The 20287-nt window shown below is 41.7% G+C and overlaps 2 protein-coding genes, 1 long non-coding RNA gene and 1 pseudogene across 4 annotated transcripts; all 4 read right to left on the bottom strand.

The window, feature by feature from the left end:
• Nucleotides 1–365: 365 nt before the first annotated feature.
• LOC124654461 (G-type lectin S-receptor-like serine/threonine-protein kinase At1g11300) lies at nucleotides 366–5702 on the bottom strand. Of its 2 annotated transcripts, none has more exons than XM_047193457.1 (7): nucleotides 4376–5702; nucleotides 4168–4269; nucleotides 1643–1836; nucleotides 1332–1539; nucleotides 1022–1259; nucleotides 781–931; nucleotides 366–668 (listed from the first exon to the last, which is right to left on the bottom strand). In XM_047193457.1, exons 1-7 carry the CDS (start codon nucleotides 5700–5702, stop codon nucleotides 366–368), a joined length of 2523 nt encoding a protein of 840 aa, XP_047049413.1. The 2 variants fall into 2 exon arrangements, with proteins under 2 accessions (XP_047049413.1, XP_047049414.1); XM_047193458.1 differs by having other exon boundaries at nucleotides 4394–5702.
• Nucleotides 5703–7032: 1330 nt separating this feature from the next.
• Nucleotides 7033–9170, bottom strand: LOC124657951 (annotated as a pseudogene).
• Nucleotides 9171–11669: 2499 nt separating this feature from the next.
• On the bottom strand, nucleotides 11670–13024 carry LOC124651385. Its single transcript, XR_006987389.1, has 3 exons — nucleotides 12806–13024; nucleotides 12508–12616; nucleotides 11670–12272 (listed from the first exon to the last, which is right to left on the bottom strand). It is a non-coding gene; the product is annotated as an uncharacterized LOC124651385 (long non-coding RNA).
• A 467-nt stretch (nucleotides 13025–13491) lies between these two features.
• Nucleotides 13492–16000, bottom strand: LOC124657510 (protein Rf1, mitochondrial-like). Its single transcript, XM_047196052.1, has one exon. It carries the CDS (start codon nucleotides 15998–16000, stop codon nucleotides 13772–13774), a length of 2229 nt encoding a protein of 742 aa, XP_047052008.1. The 3' UTR covers nucleotides 13492–13771.
• Nucleotides 16001–20287: the final 4287 nt, after the last annotated feature.

The raw sequence follows: 20287 nt of genomic DNA, 5'->3' as shown, positions 1-20287 counted from the left end.
TCCTTTTTTAGGTAAAATCATGACCGCATGTTACATATAATATTGGATCCAACAATGTTATTTTCTATTGCAACATTTGAGCTTCATAAATAGAGCAATCCGAGATCACTAGCATCTGTCACGAAGTGTGACTGTATTTATACTCATCCTAAAAGTATGATGTTTGGAAAAAAAATCAACATGGATTGTTTATTAAGAGGATTGGAATACAACAGACTTGGTGCAAGCTCGGATTTAAGGGGACATGACGTTACAATTTTGCATATTTCCTGTTCCTATGTTTCCCAAATCTTCTAGAAGAGGCCCTCATGCATGACAATTGTGTTTCTTTGTCACAAAATGTTTCTCACTATATTAGAAGTATTTTATCGCCCTTGTATCTCCGTAAGGGTGATATTGTTGACAGAGTTTTGAATATCATCTCTAATTAGCTCCATCTCTATATTATGTCGAGAAAAGTAGGCAGGGCGACTGGGGGCTGCAAGTGTAGTGCTTCCATTTTCTAGAACGAACACAACAGCAGACATCAGTGGCCTATCATCAGGGTTTTCTTGGACACACAGGAGTCCCACATGTATGCAAAGCAAGACTTCTTCTGGTGAACAAGTATCCATTATAGATGAGTCTACCAATTCCTCGGCCTTCCCTTCCTTCCACATACTCCATGACTAGAACAAACAAAAAAAATCATTAAGTTTTTTATTTAGGTTGTTGAGAAAAAGATAAATATCTGATATACTTATAAATTTGAAACTTAAGAGAAATTTTGTGTGTACTCACATACACAATTAGGCTAGGAAAACCCTTGGTATCACTGCTGGAGCTTCTCCGTATACCAGTTACGATCTCTAGTAGTAACACACCAAAGCTGTACACGTCGGACTTGGTAGAGAAGACACCTTCCATTGCATACTCAGGGGCCATGTAACCACTGCTTGACCATTTCACTCACAAGAGTTACCAGATGGGATTCAATTTTCATCAAGGGTAAAAAAGATATTTTTTTCACAAGGTTACTCACTATGTTCCAACAACACGTTGGGTATTTGCATTTTGTTGGTTATCGCCAAAGATCCTTGCCATGCCGAAATCCGCTATCTTGGCTTTCATATTTCCATCTAGCAGAATATTTCCAGCTTTGAGATCCCTATGAATTATGGTCAACCTTGAGTCTTCATGAAGATACATAAGTCCCCTTGCAACCCCTTTTATTATACTAATCCGTGTGGCCCAATCCAACAGTACTCTTCTTGAATCATCTATACAAATAACAAGTGTTAGAAGTATTTTTTTGAGTTGTCTTTGGAAAGTACTATCTGTTATTCGAATACCAAAAAGGGTAGCATCTAAGCTCTTGTTAGGCAGATACTCATATATTAGGAGCTTTTCATCTCTCTCGCCACAGCATCCAAGAAGTCGAACCAAGTTTCTATGTTGTAATTTGGCAATTAGAATAACTTCATTCATGAACTCTTTTGTTCCTTGCTGAGAATCTCTACTTAGCCTCTTGATTGCAACTTCTTGACCAGCTAACTTTCCCTGGAGATATTTAATGAAAATATCAGATTGGGTTTTACATATAAACAATAAAAACATGTTGATTTAGAATGAATAATAGAAAATAGCATATTGAATGTCTTACCTTGTAAACGTTACCAAAGCCACCCTGTCCAATCATGCATGTTTCTGAGAAATTTTGGGTTGCAAGAGCAATTTCCTCTAATTTCACAAATGGAAATTCATGGTCATAGGGAAGGCTTTCTTCCCCAGAGTCATTGATAGTGCTCACACGATCCACTCTTATCTTCCTGTCCCTTCTCCATTTTCTATCCTTGCCTGCTTCCATAATGTTTTACTCATTTATTATTTAATGAGCATATAGTAGGCATAATAACCTATATTAATTTTTATATACATCTAATATACCCGCTACAAACTAACAAAACTAGAGGAAGTAACCTACGAAGTCACTTGAGCCACCATGTAAATCCACAAGGCTACATATTAGATACGTGTGTGGTGATGTGGCACCCCATATATTTGTTGATGTTCATAAAATATTGCCATGGTGTGAGGATATAAAGTTCAGCAATCCTGTTATTATTGTAGACGCTACAGTTGTTGGCTTGCCAAATTACTTTGCAATTGGAATATAGTGGCATGGAAGAGATAGACCACTGAGCCAAGAACCTTGCACTAGCACAATATCAGATTGGTTTGATATTTAATGCTACTTTTGTTCGCCATGTACACCAGTTGTTGATGGATTTCATAGGGGAGATTGACCATGATGTTTGTTTCCTTGAAGGGCATGGGCTAGCTTAATCAGACAAGGTGTACAAAATAGTAGTATAGCTTGTTTGGTTTGCTTTCTGCCAAGATATTAGATAATATTTTTGATTTTTTTATTACCTGATATTAAGTTGTTTAGAGACAATTAATATTATTAAAGGACTATGCTAATAAATGCATGTGCCCTAAATTAGCTTTTTGTGGGCACGGCAAAAAAAAACCATGCATATAGGTAGCCACATGTTTGCTTTCGTGTTTTCAATCTTTAAAATATTTTATCTCTTAAATCGTAAGTTAAAATTAAGATCCATGTTAATGCTTGGTTTTATTTCGTCGAGACCTCGATATTAGATCTCTTGTACATTTTTGAAATGTTTTTTCGATCCTAGTTGACATATTATATCACTTGGTCACCAGGTAAACTCAAGTTGCTTACAAGATCAAAATTAAATGGTTAACAGATTTTCCGAACTTCTCTTCTCTTCAATGTAAGCCGTGCATGATGGTAATGTCATATTTTACGCTTATGGAGTGCATCAAATATTCAATCTCTAGACATGTACACTATGACAAAGAACATGTAAAATTATTTGGAAATTGTGTGTTATTTGGGTGGTTAATGTCTACTATTAACTTGATAGCAACACTACCATAACATGACAATATAACGTATTAGGATGGGATCTTGTTTTGAAATAATCGTTGAGACAAACCCAATGGTGAAGATGGGTAATCAATTGGATCAACCGTTTAAAAGATAACTTATTTTGAATTTTTGGTTGTGAAAAGATTCTTTGCATGAAGGCCTTCCGCCCTTATAGTGTTGGATGCCATATGTAGACGGATGAAGTGGTTCCGTGGGGCACATCCCCATAGTATATTAATTGTACTATAAATTTGTGAGGTGTGCGTTGAGAAAATGAATTTAAATTTCTGAGTTCAAAATATACAGGAAAAAGTCTCGTCTCAGTGGACACTAGTATCTCTCCTTTTGGTTGTTGATTCGGAAGAATCTGTTGTGTTGTTTGTGAATAAGTTCTAGTCTGCTCAACGATCTTTAATATATCTACCATCAATCTTGAACACCATACGACATTGGGCCTAAAACCCCCTGAGATCATATTGATCCTTATCACGTGGTCTTTGTTGCACCCTTTGGGAGTGTGATTATCTCTAGACTCTTGTCCAACCATTTGGAGGCAGTACCTCAAAATGTGGTCAACCAATATGTTTGGTCATCTAGCAAACATATCTGTGTTACATAAGTGCAGCATGTATTTCTTGATACGTTCGTTGAGCTGTGTATCTCCTTAATAAATATGGTTGTGTGCAGCAACTAATGCAAAGAGGATTTCCCTGGCCCCCTTCTGAAAAAAAAATAGAATATGTGTGCGCGGGCAAATACACCTCAAATCCATAATAGCGCCGCCACTCGAGGTTTCTCTAGTTTTCCGGACTATATATCGAAGTCTGAATACTCCGCCCGTCCTAAAATATAAGGCACACTTTTTCCACCGTGTCTTTGATATACAATTTTGACCACTACTATATATAAAAGTATATCCTTTCAGAATGTATAAATGGTATGTTTCATTCTTCTTGCAAATATCTTTCATTTTTTATAATAGTTAAAGTTATACTAAGTTGTTGACCAGTGAAATTTAAAGATGACTTATATTTTAAGACGAATGGAGTATTTCTAGAGTGGCACGAGCTTATGCATGGATGGGAAACACTTATCACTACCAAAAGAGTTATTTTCTCTAGTTTTACATATTTAGGGTGTTTGTAGATTTCCTAGTCGGGGGTACATTGTTGTAGTAGAGGAACTACAAGTTCAGTGGTCAAGTACAGAGTCAGCCAAACTGAACATACCTTTGAATTTTAACCATGCCAGTGAAATGCATATGAGTACTAGAACACCACTTCCTAGAATTAGCAGAGCAATCTTCACTATGTTGATCTTCGTTGTGTTACCTGTGCAATACATACATATACCACGAAAGGTAAATGAATAATGGGTTACCCATGAATAATAGATGTCATATAAGACAAAAGAAGTAGCAGGAGAGAACTTCTGTACCAGCTGCCGCATCCAAGCCTGCAAGCCGAAGATAGAGCGTGTCGCTGCCGGTATCTGCGCCTACCTTTGCCGTATCAACCAACTCCCCGGTCCACACCAAGCACCTTGTCACGTCTCCCCCAGACTTGTCGCCGCCCAGGTTGGCATACGCGTACGCCACGCAGGAGCAGTTGCGGCCGCACTCTGACGCACACTCCTCCGATGTAGTACTCTTGTTCTCGCCGACGAGCGCAAACCCGTCCGGCGTCTTCATACCCTGCAAGGCCAAGAAGCCATCGCCGCACCCACGCAGCGGCTCCTTCCTCCGACACCCCGCTGAGAACCTACCATTGTTCCACTCCTCCGTGCTCGCCGGCTCAAAGCCGTCGAGGCACTTGCACGTCGGCACCGCCACATCGCAGTAGCCGTATGGACCACAGTAGCCGTACCGGTTGCATTCCGTGGATGGCCACTTCGTCAGGACTAACCAGACCGATGAGATATTGCTCCAGCTCTGGAGCTGGTAATCGCCGGAGTATGTCACCACGTACCTTGTGTGGGGGGCGTCCGTGGAGACGTTGTAGGTGACGTAGATCTCCTCGTCGTTGTTGACGACGGCTAGGGAGACGGTGATGGTCGCACCGGTGCTATCCTGCTGGTACTTGCGATGATTCTTCACCATGTACCCTGTCCACGTAGCGGTGCGAGCCACTGGGCGAGTCCCGTCCCAAAGGAATATTTGGAGGAGCGTGTTCGGGTCGCCGCCGTATGAGAAGCGCCCCGGCGAGGGGTCGTCGGGGCTATTCCATGACACGAGGCGACCACCGTTGGTGCGCTTGTCATACCTGATCCGGATCTTCATGCCGGGAAGGAAGGTGTCAGTCAAGTGGTCGAAGCTCTGCCACAGCATGGTACCGTTTGGTGCCCGGATGACGAGGTTGCCAGTGTTCTCAAGCACGGCCGTCGCGGGGGAAGAGCTCGTCGCAGCAGCCACGCCTGACGTCCAAAGGACAGGACCACCATCACCGTCCGTCAGAACGAGATTGGAGCTGTTGGTGAGGGAGAGCATTGGTGTGGTGATGTTCGTGATCGGAGTTTCCCGGTTGGCGACCCACACCACGGTAAGCTCGGGGATGTTGTTGTACCATATGCCTAGGTACAGCCTTGTCGGTGTACCGGAGGAGTTGGAGGGGTTGAAGAAGCCCAACGCGAAGGAACCGTCGTCGGAGACGATGGTGGCGCCGGGGGAGAGCGGCTTGCCGGGGACAAGCCGGTCCTCCGACGCGCACAACGGCAGGAATAGTAGGATCAGAGCCGCGGTGCAGCAGGTGACAGCCAGCCAATCCATGATCGAGTAGGCCGATGTCGTTTGCAGTTCGTACCAGATATGTACGATTCCGGTAAGGATCGACTTAATGCAGTCCTACCAGCCGTACTATACTTCGTTGTTGTTTTCTTCGAATTACTCTGTCGTTGATTTTGACAGGCCGTTGATTACGAGTACACTTCTGGAATATCGATCCAGTCTTACAAGCAACACCCGCATTGGTGTTTGACTGTTTGCTATTTTTCTAGCTAATCCACCATCCATTCCAGCACTCACGTAGGATAGATAGTGAATTTGGTGATTCAAAAATGTAAAGCTTCTGACTTCTGGTACGAGCAACGTGTGTTTTCGAGCTGACATTTCAGCTTTCCCAATCGGACCATCGTCATCGTAGGAAACACCCTGGTCAAACAGCGGAACGGTTTGATCGAAACAAAAAAATAAATATATGAAATAAAAATAGTTCTTTTATGAAAATAATACATAAGCATTTAGAAATACTGATTAGGGACTTCTTGGTATTGCATTTTCACACACAACCTCTTCTCCTCCACGGATCCGCATGTTTTCTATCATGGCTGCCCTCTTGTGCAGAGCCGTGGTATGCAGTCCTTTAGTAGTTGCAGTGTGCCCCTTCGTTGGGTAGCTTGAACCACCATCGATGTCGAGCTCGTCCACACCACGCATGTACGCTCACATGTATTCCCTCACCACCTTGAGGTACATTGATTATGCCACCACATTCCGGTCACATGTAGCCTACCCTTCTTGGTTCTCACCAAGGTGACCAGAATAGTACCTTCTCGGGCTCTGAGGCTCCGTTGGCTACGGTACAAATGGACAGCTCCGGAAAAGCCGTGGGTTGGTTCAGTAACCCCCAATGATACCTCTGATTTGGACCTCTTCAATGCTGCCACTCGGGTCACCATCGGCGACGATGCTAAAACCTCCTTCTGGTCTTCATCCTGGTTTCATGCATGGTGCCCCACCAAAGGACCTTGTTGTGACGCCCCGGAACCGGTAACATGAGAATTTCAGCGATCCCGCCGAAATCCGCATGATATCGATTCAGAGACGCCATCCGACACGGCGTGCGCGACGAATCACACACGTGATGCCAGAGAAATTAACACGAGCGGTAACATTACAACAGGGTTACAATAGAGCCCACAAGAAACATATATTACAACAACGACTCCAACGAGTCAAGATACAAATGGATACATACAAAGATCCAAATCATACAGAAGATCAAATACGTCCGAGTACGGACAAGATACAAATTTGGACTAGAGAACATATTCAAAGATAAACAACTTCTAAAAACAGAGGATTCACCAGCATTTTGTTGAGCCGGACAACCTTTCGATGCTGATTGTACATCGAATAGTTCTTTTTAAGAACATTTTGATACATCTAAAGCTAAAGAATTATAATTTCATCGCCCCTCTATCTCAGTGAGTGTAAAACTGTTCGCCGGTGTTTGAATATCATTTCTGATTTGCTCCATTTCAGCACTTTGTCGTGCAAAGTAGGCAGGGCGCTTGGGGGCTGGAAGTGCGGTGCTTCCATTCTCTAGGACGAACACAACTGATGACATGGGTGGCCTATCATCAGGGTTCTCCTGGACACACAAGAGTGCTACATGTACGCATAGCAAAACTTCGCCTGGTAAGCATGTATCCATGATACATGACTCTGGTAGTTCCTGTGTCTTCTCTTTGTTCCACATATTCCATGCCTGAGAACAACAACAACAACAACATATACGTATTACTTTGTTTGTCAATCTGCAAATAGCTTTGGGAATTTGATCCACTTCCAGAACAGAAAGTTCAAAAGAAAAATGGATCATGAATGTACTCACGTAAACAGTGAGGCTAGGGTAGCCCATTGTTCGAACATCTGAGTTTCTCCTTATGCCAGTTACAACCTCCAGTAGTAACACCCCAAAGCTATAGACATCAGACTTGGGCTTCCATTGCATACTCAGGAGCCATGTATCCACTGTTTTATCGTTTTAGTTTTAAAAGTTAAATGGAAGTTTACTATAAAAAAATACAAGCGTTTCACAATGCATACTTACTATGTTCCGACAACTCGCTGGGTATTTGCATCTTGTTGGTTATCATTAAAGATCCTTGCCATACCGAAATCCGCTATCTCGGGTTTCATATCTGCATCTAGCAAAACATTCGCAGCTTTGAGATCCCTATGAATTATGGTGAACCTTGAGTCTTCATGAAGATAAAGAAGTCCCCTTGCAACCCCTTTGATCATACTAAACCGTGTGTCCCAATCCAACAATAATTTTCTTGAGTCATCTACACGAAGAAACAAGCGTAAGCAAAAGTATTTTTGAGTTTTTAGGAAATCATTGTATATTATTAGAAATTTACCAAAAAGGGTAACATCTAAGCTCTTGTTAGGAAGATACTCATATATCAGAAGCTTTTCGTCTCTCTCATCGCAGCATCCAAGAAGTCGAACCAAGTTTCTATGTTGCAATTTGGCAATTAGAATTACTTCGTTTCTGAATTCTTTTGTTCCTTGTTGAGAATCTCTACTTAGCCTCTTGATTGCAACTTCCTGGCCAGCTAATATTCCCTATAGAATATAATGGGTATCTTAGAACAAAATTTTCCATATGAAAAAATAGTTACCCTTGTCGAATAACAGTATTCCGCGAATTACCTTGTATACTTTTCCAAAGCCTCCATGTCCAATCATACATGTTTCAGAGAAACTGTCGGTTGCAAGTGCAATTTCTTCTAGTCCTACAAATGGAAAATCTTGAACGTGTGGAGAGTTTCCATCTACAGCATCATTAGATATACTTGTACCATCCAATCTTTTCTTCTTGGGATTTCTGTGTATTTTGTTCTTGCCTGCTTGGTGCTCGCACAATGTTAAGGATCATTTTTCGCTTCTAATTAAAATGAGAACATCACAAGCATAAGAAAGAAAATAGTCCCCCCTACAACTATTGATGTCAGTAGAATAATCCCTAATTTATAAGTTCTCAAATCTAAAGGATATAGCCGATGCCAGATTGTATGGCTATCGCTTATGACATATAAAATCAGGCCCACATATTAGAAAAATGACCATTATAAAAGGTGCATACAATCCAAGTGCGTACTATTTTGTACGAGACATTTCTCTTGTTTTCTTTTCTTCTTTTTTTAGGAGGGGGGTGTACACGAAAAGTTTAAATTCTGTGCGTTGAAACATACATTCTTGCTTGGTGGTCAACCTTAAACTTTTACTAAGAAAAATCAATTAAGCGTACCTTTTAATTTTAACCATGCGAGCAAGATGCAAATGAGCACCAAAACACCACTGCCCAAAACGGGTAGTACAATCCAGACTGCATTGCTCTTTGTCCTTTTACCTGCGTCATACATACATATACCATAAAAATGGAAATGGTAGAATTAGGAATATGTTAGCAAATTCAAAACCAGCAGTAGAAAGTGGCGGAAATGACAAAGCTAGTAGTAGAAAGAGGGAGATATTAATACTTGTTGATTGCCGGGTTTTCTCTGTTAGCGACCCACACGACAGTAAGCTCGGGAATGTTGTTGTACCATATGCCAAGGTACAGCTTGGTGGGAGTGGAGTTGGAAGGGTTGAAGAAGCCCAGGACGAAGGCTCCACCATCAGAGACGATGGTGCTGCCAGGGAACAGCGGCTTGCCAGGGACAAGCCGGTCGTCAGAAGTGCCCAAGGGAAGGAATAGAACGATGAGGGCCGTGGTGCAGCAGGCAAGAGCCAGCGAACCCATCGATAGCTGAGACCAAAATCTTAGCATTACGTACTAACTAGCTATGTGCTATATACTGAATATACTGATTCTGCTGTATGGGAGAAAGTATTTGCATCGAACCTTCTTGTTCTTCAAGCTAAAAATGCTTTCACCAGTGCAGCACCCAGGAATGTTCAATCGCGGAAGCAGATGACTAAATACTGCAAGTGTTTGGAATTGTAGGAGGGTTGGTTTTGGAGTTATATTTCAGCTATCCAATCGGTGTTGGGATGCCACTGTCACTGTTGATTAGATAGCTCCAACTTGCTCATTTTTATTTAGAGAAATACCAAGGATGGTAGATATGCATATAAGTACACCATCATATGCATGCACCCACGCAATGACTACTGAGTCATGGAGATTTAAGATTAACAAAAATCAGCACAGCTATCAACGAGCGCATCATCTCTCAAAAACAATTGTGTTAATGAGACACACAGAGTCAAATCTATGTTTGGTTCGGATCCTAGTGGGTTGTTGTTCCATACATAGCCCCTTACCCCACTAAGCATCTCTAAAAATGGCACTTTTGTGCAAAATAAACTTTCAGATAGATGAAGTACTCACCAGCGGTGATAGATTTAAGGACTCTAAAATAAACTTTCAAACATGGCATAAAGAATGTTAAAGCAATGGGCACCTTCTAGCGCTTGCATGCATCTACTGCTCCCCAGATCAGCCAAAAAACAAAATTGTACTGTAAATTCAAAAGATGGACTAATTTCTATCGGTTACAACCAAAGGTACAAGAGCTAATTTTACCTGAGTAATATTCCTTCTTTCGTTCAAGCAAATAAATCTACGATAAGGGCATATCTTCACATGAATACCTCGTCCATTCCCTGGCAACACCCAGCAGACCAGAACAAATTTCAAATAGAAGATTGAATGCACCGACTTACTAGCACCAAATTAAAATACACACTAGACATGTACAGTGGACCTCAACCTTAAAATATACCCTTATCTTATTTTGAGAAAGTGCACAATAAGATATTGATGTCGTCATGTCGACAGTAACAAGGTAAAAGTTTAGAAAACCTCAGACCTGAAGTTATGTACAACATCACCTAAAACAATGGGGTTGTTGCTGGTCAGTATGTTTACACACTGTCAGACACACTGAAACTAGGATATTCAACAAGGGCGTTAACACATAATTATCAAAATATTATAGTATACTAATTCTATTTCTATATAAACTCCTTGCTGGCCACTCATCTGCAAGTTTTTTTTTATAGCCATCTAACATGTGCAATGGAAAGTAGCAAATCTGTTCTGTAAAAGATATGACAGCTCTTCGTAAACTATTTTCTAGCAGAAAAAATAAATAATACAGGAATCAAGTTGATCAAAGCACCTTTTGGTAGACTGATGAATAGATTAGTGTTTACAAGGAATCCATACAGAAAATAAATGGTTAACTGAAAAGCAAAACTATTTCTTGGATTAATCACAAACCTTACTCCTATATCTTCTTCATGGTCTTCAAATTCAAAGAAATATATTAGAAAGTGATCTTCAATGGTAGAAGAGCTCAGAGGTCACCTACATAGGGCTCTCTCGGTAGCACTCATTGAATACAAAACACACAAACATCAGTATGAAATATTGACAAAAGGCACTTGCAGGAAAAGGAGATGTAGGACTATAGGAGGCAATAATGGAAATATGTAGCCTATATCATGTTCACTTACTCACATGGAGATGGCTCCCAGCTGTAGGTCTAGAAGACCACAAAACATTCAATGCAAAGACTCAAAAGACCTAAGCTAAAATAACAGAAATTCCCAGCTTTGCAACACGAGATGTTCCCAGTTTGTTATTCTGAAGTCAAAAGTTCAGAGTTATCAATGTGTTAGGCAGCAAATACGTAAGAAGGGTCATATCAATCACAATAAGTGGTTTCCAGTGTTTTTGGCATGTATTTTTGTAAGGACATGATTACTTCTCTGCACCCAGATATAACAAATACCCAGATTGAGAAGCCCCTTGAAAACAACAGTAGCTGGCATTTAGCAAATTATATCTCAACTACTGATGTTCTAATAGTAGCTTGATACTTCAATAACATCCACAACTTTTTATATATTTCTCAAAATGGGGAAATTATAAGCTAAGTAAGCCAGTAAGGGTGTGTCAAATCACTGAGTAACTCTAAAATGAAGGCATCGTTCTAGAGGCTACAGTGAGACTGGATAGTGATAATAACTGCATCAGCATTCTTAACATTTCCACAGGTTGGTGGATCTATTGAATGGCGATGTGTCCATCGCATGGTAGAGAACTGTTTCCCTTAGTGGAGATGTCAGCTATGTGTATGGGAAAAATTTGCTTGTTTGTACCTTACAAAAAATTGTACAAACAAGTTTTGTTATCTGAAGAACTTCAATGATACACTTATAACAGACTAATAGTTCTAATTACAACATTCGTAAAAAGTATCACCGCCAAAACACTGACCCGAAATTAACAATTCATACTGACAGCATTGCCAAAGGGCTGATATGAGCAGTACCATACAATATATATTTAGAAACGTACTGTTCAATGAGACCCTGGTCAATTAAGTGCTCAAAGGAAGCATGTCTCTATAAAAGGCTCAGGAGTGGGAATGTGATACCGTAAAAAAACTGAAAGTTGCGAACAACTTGGTCACTAACCTCTTATATATGTCTACCTGCCTTTTGCCCACGACCTGACCCTCACAGCACCAACTGGATCTGCCCAACCATCACCCCAATGAGCACAACGTAAAATCTACCAGTCGTGGCCTCAATCTGCAATGCCCCAACCCAAGCCTTTAGTTAGCAACGCCAAAGTTGCTCCCAGTCCCACATCAACTATAGTACTCCCTCCACCCCGAAAGACGGAGGGAGTAATATAATTAATGATAAAACATGAGGGTTGCATTAACAATATTTAAAAAGAGTGAAACAGCACTAAGGGCAATGTATTAGACATCAAAACATAGGAATGGTTGTAGTATGAACATAAAGTATAACACTATGCTACCTGATTGCTTCTCAAGCTAATCCGTGGAGAGCACGGTAAGAAAATGTTTGCTTAGTATGGCAAGTGTTGTTCCTCTGCCAGAACTGATTTGCCCTGTTCGATGCCATACCTAGAAAGCAAAAAAAAAAAAAAAAAAAGGACGTACCCAGTGCTGAGAGCTCCCGCACTGTGCGGGGTCTGGGGAAGGTGTTAGTGGCAAGCCTTACCCTCACGAAGTGCAATGTGAGGAGACCGCGACTCGAACCTGGGACCTCTCGGTCACAGGCGACCGTTGCACCAGGCCCGCCCTTCTTCATACCTAGAAAGCAGGTGCAGACAAAAGCATGCCAGTTAGCTCCTCATTAGTCATGACTAGGCATATATATCTGATTCTCCGATCAATCAATTCAGTAAAACATCTCAGCTGGATCCTCTTCAATGATGGCATAGCGTGAGATAATACCATCCCCAGCTTGATCCCCAGTTAACTGTGCTCAATTGAGTGATAAAATGGGAGACAGATATTGGCATAATTGACATTCTGGTCAGTTTTCTGCTCTAATCGTATACAGGAAACATGAGCCACTGCCTTCCCTACTGGAGTAACTACAAAGTAATCATCTCACGTGAAGTCCAAATCTCAACCAGAACACTAAATTATTAGACAGCACCAGATGCTGGCTAACTTTCGCAGCTCATCTGGGCAGCAGTCCGACCATTGAGCAACCGGATCAGGTGACCCCGGATTCCCGGTAGAAGACCGAGGCCCCAAACAAGGCGAAGACGGCAGTCTCCCAGCAAAAAAATCCTTAGCTTCGACTCGTCGGGCCAGATGATCCGCCACCTGTGGTCGCCGGGCACAACCTTCTAGTACACGCTCTTGCGCACAGCCGCTTGTAGTCCTCCTCCAGGCGCGGCAGGGTCTTCAGAAACTCCGCCGCCCTCTCCTCGCCGACCAGCTCCGAGTCGATGAGGTCGTGCATGGACCGCAGCCACTCCCGGTAGTTCACCTCCAGAGACGTCGGGGCCTTCGCGCCGCCCGCCCCTCGGCCTTGGCCTCGAAACCCATCTGACAAACAGCTAATACAGGATTGGTGTACACGATATTAAATAGCTTTCTCTTAGCCTCCCTCTTGATGAAGAACACAGAAAAAGAGTGTCCCATGGTGTCAAAGAATCGCACTACACCATTTTTGGAACCCAATGGTCATGATGTCATTTACCAGCAGAAATGACTCATTGCAAGGAAAATCTAAAGCATGCCTTTTAAGGGTTCAAGTTCATGTCAACTGTGGATGTCCCCTTCAAAAAACTGATACCTAGCTGGGAGCAAATCTTTGTGCTTATGGTATATCCCTTGACTTGAAAAGAGAGATATCAATTGGGAAGTAGTTGAAGCTTCAAGCGACATGCCCTTCCCATCAAGTCTGGACATATAACTGATGGCCCTGACTATTTCACCTTTTTTCAGTAACTTTCTGATAACAATATTTAACAGACGAGAGTCGGGAGCACAACCACTCGTCTCCATTGATGAAAATATATTGTCAGCTTCTTCCACCAATCCTTTTTCTATAAGGTTTGACATCATCGTAGTGTATGTTACAACAGTAGGTACCAATCCCTTGGCTGGTATTGCAGCAAACAAATTCTTAGCTTGCTCTGTTTTCCCAACATTAAACATTGCATCAATTATAATATTGAGAGTTCTAATATCAACCTTAAGGTTCATTGCTCGCAATTTCTTGAACAGCATGATTGCTTCATCTGCACAACCGTTTTTGCAAAGCCCGCTGAGAACTATATTGTATGTATCAATGGACAATCTCACTCCACTTTTGACTATCTCATGGAACTTTTCTTTTGCAGCAACGGTTCTACCAGCCTTAAATAATCCATCCATTATGATGTTATAAGTAAGAGTCTCCGGTTTAGCTGACATTTCTTTGAATAGAGTCAATGCAGCATCCACCATTCCTGCTTTAAAGTATCCATCAATAAGTGTACTGTACGTAATGGCATTAGGCTGAATGCCAACCGATACCATATCATCATGTACCCTGCATGCTTTCTGCATCTTGCCAACCAAGCAGTATCCATCAATCAGTGAACTGAACATGATAACATCAGGCTTCTCACCTATATGCTTCATAAAGTCAAAGATATCTTGTGCATCTGTCACCCTTCCTTCTTTGCATAGGCTGTTTATTATTGAGTTGAAGAACATAATGCCAAGATAACGGATGCCTTTTTCCTTCATTTCATGAACCAATTCTTTAGCTCTCACTAAATCACCATGTGTACAATAACCCTGAATCAGGCACCCGTAAATCTGTACATTCGGTGGTACCCCCATATTAATCATCTGGTTGAATTGTTCAATAGCATCATTCATCTTACCCTTTCTGCAATACACATATATCATGGCTAAATAGGTCACCACATCCGGCTTCACTCCCTGTTTCTGCATGTCTTGAAAGATAAGAAAGGCCTCATCCACCAATCCACACTTAGCTTGTGCATTGATCAATATGTTGAAAACATATTGGTTAGGTACAACACCTCTTCCTATCATCAAGTTGTAGAGGTTATTCATATCAACGAGGCGTCCTTCTTTAGCGTACCCATGAAGCATTGTAGAGTATGTCACGATATTAGGTTTGAGGCCCTTGAGAATCACACAATCCAGAATTTGTCTAGCTTCTCTGCTTCTTCCACGCTTGCACAACGCATCAATCATCGAGCTATATGTCACGACATCAGGAACAACACCCTGCTGCACCATTTCATGGAATAGGTTGCTTGCCGTGCTGAATTTACCCTCCTTTAAGAAACCATGGATAACCGTGGTATACGACACCACGTCAGGGGAGCAGCCAGCTTCTTGTTTTGCCATCATCCGGAGTAGCTCGAGTGCATGCTGGCTCCTGCTACCATCACATAAGCCCTTGATAACTGTGTTGTATGAGATGGCATTAGGCACGCAGCCCAGATGCGGCATCCTGTGAAGCAGCACGTCCGCAGCCTCGTCCGTCCGCTTTGCCTGGCAGAGGACCTTGAGGAGGGTGTTGACGATAAGGCTGTTTGCCTTGATGCCCGCCGTGAGGAAGCGGGCGAAGAAGGCGAGCGCTAAGTCTGGGTGCCGCGCGCGGCAGCAGCAGTCGAGCAGGATGCCGTAGGTGTGGACTGTGGGCGACAGCACAGGCGGGCCATGGCCTCGGGACATGCGGCTGAAGAGGGCGACGGCGAGCGAGAGGCCGTCGCTACAGGCGGCGGAGGCCGGCGCGCGGACGAGAGCGGCGAGAAAGCCGTTGAGGGCGCGCTGCGGGACTGGAGTGGCCTGCAGAAGCAATTCGTCGAACAGGCTGTGTGCGTCCTCAGGGGTGAGCGTCCCGGAGCGGACGCGCGCCGTGGCGGCGGCAAGGGCGACGTGGGGAGGCCGGTGTGTGAGCAGCGAGGTGGAGGTGGAGGAGGAGCGCCGGAGGAGGGCTTGCGCTGGTTCGCCGTGCGCCATCGCCATGGGGAAATTTTGGTGTCTAGAGCGATGTTTGCTTCTGTTCGATCGACTGTGCTGATGGGCTGCTACCTTTGTGGCCCAATAGGTAGTCCTACTGTACTACTCTACTTGGTTGCACTGAATATTTGAGCTGGATGTTCTTTTCAAATTAACACGACTTCTTCATGTCCTATAACTGCACCCATACTCTTTCCTTTTTTTCTGATTCTGAAAAATGACAAGATTTCTCTTTCTGAGGCAGAGCAGAGAGAGGTTCAAAATTTCAAATTGAATTTGTTGCACGTTTGCGGGATAAATCATTGGCTACAACATGATTTTTTGTTAAAAAAAATAGGACTCATAAATATGATTTATAAATTTTTTAAAACAGCAGGAGCATTGATGCACAGGAGCCAAAAATCCATGTCTTAACATCGTCCTCTAAAAAAATCTTCAGAAAAAAAAAGGTTTGAAATCGTGGCTTTCACTCCTTCGAATCCAAGGGCCACCCTGTAAGGTGCTGGTATGACACCACACAGACTTTCTCTATCTTTTGGATCAGGTCCATATATCTGGTGGTGGCTTCTTTGTAGATGCAATCGTTTTTTGTCTAGTTTTCGTTTTCGTCGGTTTTTCGGGGTTTCAAGCTGGTTTTTCGGTTTCCTGAAAAATGAACCGTACTTTTCCCAAATTTTGAACTTTGTTTAATTAGAATATTTTGGAATTTGAACATTTTTCAAAATTGCGCGTTTTTATTAATTGATTTTTTCAAATGTAAACATTTTAAAAAATATATTTTTAAAAAAAACCTAAATCATTTTACGAAACATGATTTTTTGTAAATTTGAACGAATTTTGAATGTGAATATTTTAAAATTTTAGAAAAAATAAACTATAAACAATTTTCAAATTTGAATAACTTTCAAATTTAAACATTTTTTGAATTTAAACATATTTGGATCATAGTAATTTTCGAATCTGAAAACAAAAAGAAACACAAAAACAAACAGGAAAAAACAAAATAGTAGAAAATAACATAAAATGTAAAGCTTGAAAAATCGAACTGGGCAGGCCCATATACCTGCGCGGGGGTGTGGGACGCCGGTAGTGGTGGCATATCGTGAAATGTGATCTATTAGGATTTTGTGATCTTTGTAGGTTATACAAGTTAAACGTCCCCTAGGTATTCGATTTGGTTCTGTTGCTTGTAGAACTTTTTATTTATGGTGTTTTTTTTTGAAAGGAATACGGTAGGGAAAGCTCCTACAGTGAATTTTTTTAAATAATAAGAACCCAAATTCGCGTCCCTGGGACTCGAACCTGGGTGGCTAGGTTGTGCATCCACTTCCCTAACCAAATGAGCTATGCTCACTTCTTTTTTTTTTATTTATGGTGTTATGTGCTATGATTTGTGTTTGTCATGGATTGAAGTAAAGTGTATGTGCCTAGCAGTTTTGGTCTTACCGCTTTCCCTCCACAACATATTGTCACATGATTCATATTCCATATTCTATACTACCTCCATCCCAAGGCATAAGGCCTATATTTTTTTCAGAAAGTCAAACGAAATAAAGTTTAACCAAATTTTTAGAAGAATTTATGAACAGATATGATATTTTGTAGGTACCATATGAAAATATATTCATTATCTATCTAATGATATTGATTCTATACTTTTCATGTAAATGATTTTTGATAAAAACTAAGTCAAACTTAACATAATTTGACTTTCTGAAAAAATATAGGCATTAAGCCTTGGGATGGAGGTAGTAGTATTGGAATGATCACATAGTATGTGCATTTTGTACTCAAAATCACAACTCTATTCGCCCACAAACTTAGGAAGGGGGGTTCTCTATATCTAGATTATAACGTCCTGGAAAATATTCCATATTAAAATTGCTTGTTTTCTTTTGTGCATCATCATGATATCATGATAGCATGCATATGTTTCTAGCATAACCACCTTAAATATACTATAAACATATTTTGTAAGCTCTCAATCATGTTGTCATCGACCATGAGAAGGGGGAGATTGCAAAGACATATTTCACCCATAAGTGGATTTTGTTGGTAATGCTCGATACTTTAGGAGACTGGATGATTTTCAAGTATGCAAATGATTTCAGTCCCAACGGTAATAAGAAAAAATAATAGATTGAAGGCCCTAAGAAATTGTTAGTGTTGCCATCGGCGCCCACCTGTTCCACTAGATACATGTGTGACCAACTTATAGAGTGTCACAATTCTTGTTATCCATGCACTAAATAAATGTAACATGCAAAGGGTGATGGTTACACGCTCCAGTACCACACCCATCTACATATGTCACACTTGGGGTTATCCACATGCATGTACAAAGTTTTATTCATCGTGAGCATCCCGCATCCCTCTCATCTACCTTCACTTGGGGTTATCCAACACCTCGTTGCGTGGGCAAACAATGTATTAACACTTACTATGATCGTAACCAATGCCATAGTCAATCATAATGTGCTTCCAGAGTGTGACAAGTTATAAAAATCCAAAATAAATGTAAATGCATACATGTATCTATCTCACACAACAATAACCACCAAAGAAATTACACCTTTAGCATTGTAATCATGATAGAAAGCTCATACGGATTACTATAATGACAATACATAGAAAGATTGGCTAAAGCTAGTACCACAAACCCCAAGTCATGGGGGCGAAATACTCCTCTCTTAAGGTGGAGATTGGCGTGGAGGTCTTGGTGAAGGAGGAGTGGGAACCAGAGGGGTGCCGGCTGAAAGAACATCTCTCACATTATGTTTTGAAGTGTTTGATATCAATATATGTGATACACTAATGTTTGATGTAGTGGTGCAGAGAATATATATACATGTATATGGGTGCCTTGCATGGAAAAACGAGACAAAAAGGACCAGACAGTTTTTCTCCAGGCCGGATAATCCGGGCCGGATATTTGCAAAATATCCGGCCCCCAAAAATCAGCTAAGGACTTTTGGCGATGCGGCTCAGTACATCCCTGAACATAGGCCGGATTTTTGGCCGGACTTGTGCCCGGAATTTCCAGGGGGCCGGACTTTTCAGGGGGGGGCGGATTATCCGGCCCCAACTTAGGCAGGATTATCCGGCCCTCGAAGATCTCCAACGGCTGGATTTTGAGAGGGGTATTTATACCCCCCCCCCTTCTTCCTCCTTCCAACCTGCTCAATCATTTCACAAGTTCATCCCCATTAGAGCCAACTCAAGCCACCTCAAGAAACACAAGAATCACAAGATCTCTTCCTCCATCCAACCAAAGCTCTTGATCTTTGGAGATTCGAAGGAGAAGACCCCGATCTACATCTTCACCGAAGCGATTTGCATTTCCCCCTCATATGCTTGAGGGCCCTTTGCTAGTGTTCCTCTTTTGAGAAACCCTAGTTATTTGTACTTGATATTGTTCATGTTGTTGTTGTTGTGTTGTTACAGATTTGGGAGCCGCCAATTTGGTTGTGGATGTGTGCCCCAAGAACTTTGTAAAGGCCCGGTTTCCGCCTCGAGGAAATCCCTTAGTGGAAGTGGGATAGGCCTTCGTGGCGTTGCTCACAGGAGACCTGAGTGAAGCCTTCGTGGCATTGGTCTGGCTTTCGTAGCGACCACACTGCTCCGAACGTAGACGTACCTTCTTGCAAAGGAAGGGAACTACGGGAATCAACTCCGTGTAGCCTAAATTGAAAAAGAACTAAAAATTGGTTAGCACCTATTCACCCCCCACCCCCTCTAGGTGCGACATACGATCCTTTCAATTGGTATCAGTGTTGGAGATATGCCCAAGAGGCAATAATAAAATGGTTATTATAATATATCTTTGTGTTTATGATAATGTTTGCATACCATGCTATAATTGTATTAACCGAAACATTGATACATGTGTGTTATGTAAACAACAAGGAGTCCCTAGTAAGCCTCTTGTATAACTAGCTTGTTGATTAATGGATGATCATGGTTTCATGATCATGAACATTGGATGTTATTAATAACAAGGTTATGTCATTAGGTGAATGATATAATGGACACACACCCAAATGAGCGTAGCATAAGATCAAGTCATTAAGTTCAATTTGCTATAAGCTTTCGATACATAGTTGCCCAAGTCCTTCGACCATGAGGTCATGTAAATCACTTACACCGGAAGGGTACTTTGATTACATCAAACTCCATTGCGTAAATGGGTGGTTATAAAGATGGGATTAAGTATTCGGAAAGTGTGAGTTGAGGCATATGGATCAATAGTGGGATTTGTCCATCCTGGTGACGGATAGATATACTCTG

This window comes from Lolium rigidum, chromosome 5 (genome assembly GCF_022539505.1).
Source record: "Lolium rigidum isolate FL_2022 chromosome 5, APGP_CSIRO_Lrig_0.1, whole genome shotgun sequence".
In the NCBI taxonomy this organism is placed as follows: domain Eukaryota; kingdom Viridiplantae; phylum Streptophyta; class Magnoliopsida; order Poales; family Poaceae; genus Lolium; species Lolium rigidum.
This window is presented reverse-complemented; position numbering and strand designations above follow the sequence as displayed.

Bases quoted from the DNA above. Each gene is read 5' to 3' on its own strand.
- LOC124654461 (XM_047193457.1), bottom strand. From the start codon at position 5,702: ATGGATTGGCTGGCTGTCACCTGCTGCACCGCGGCTCTGATCCTACTA. The intron at 1,260-1,331 runs GTATTCGAATAA...TTATTTGTATAG, and splicing joins CTTAGATGCTACCCTTTTTG to ATGATTCAAGAAGAGTACTG. The intron at 669-780 runs GTGAGTACACAC...TGTTTGTTCTAG, and splicing joins TTCCTAGCCTAATTGTGTAT to TCATGGAGTATGTGGAAGGA.
- LOC124657510 (XM_047196052.1), bottom strand. From the start codon at position 16,000: ATGGCGCACGGCGAACCAGCGCAAGCCCTCCTCCGGCGCTCCTCCTCC.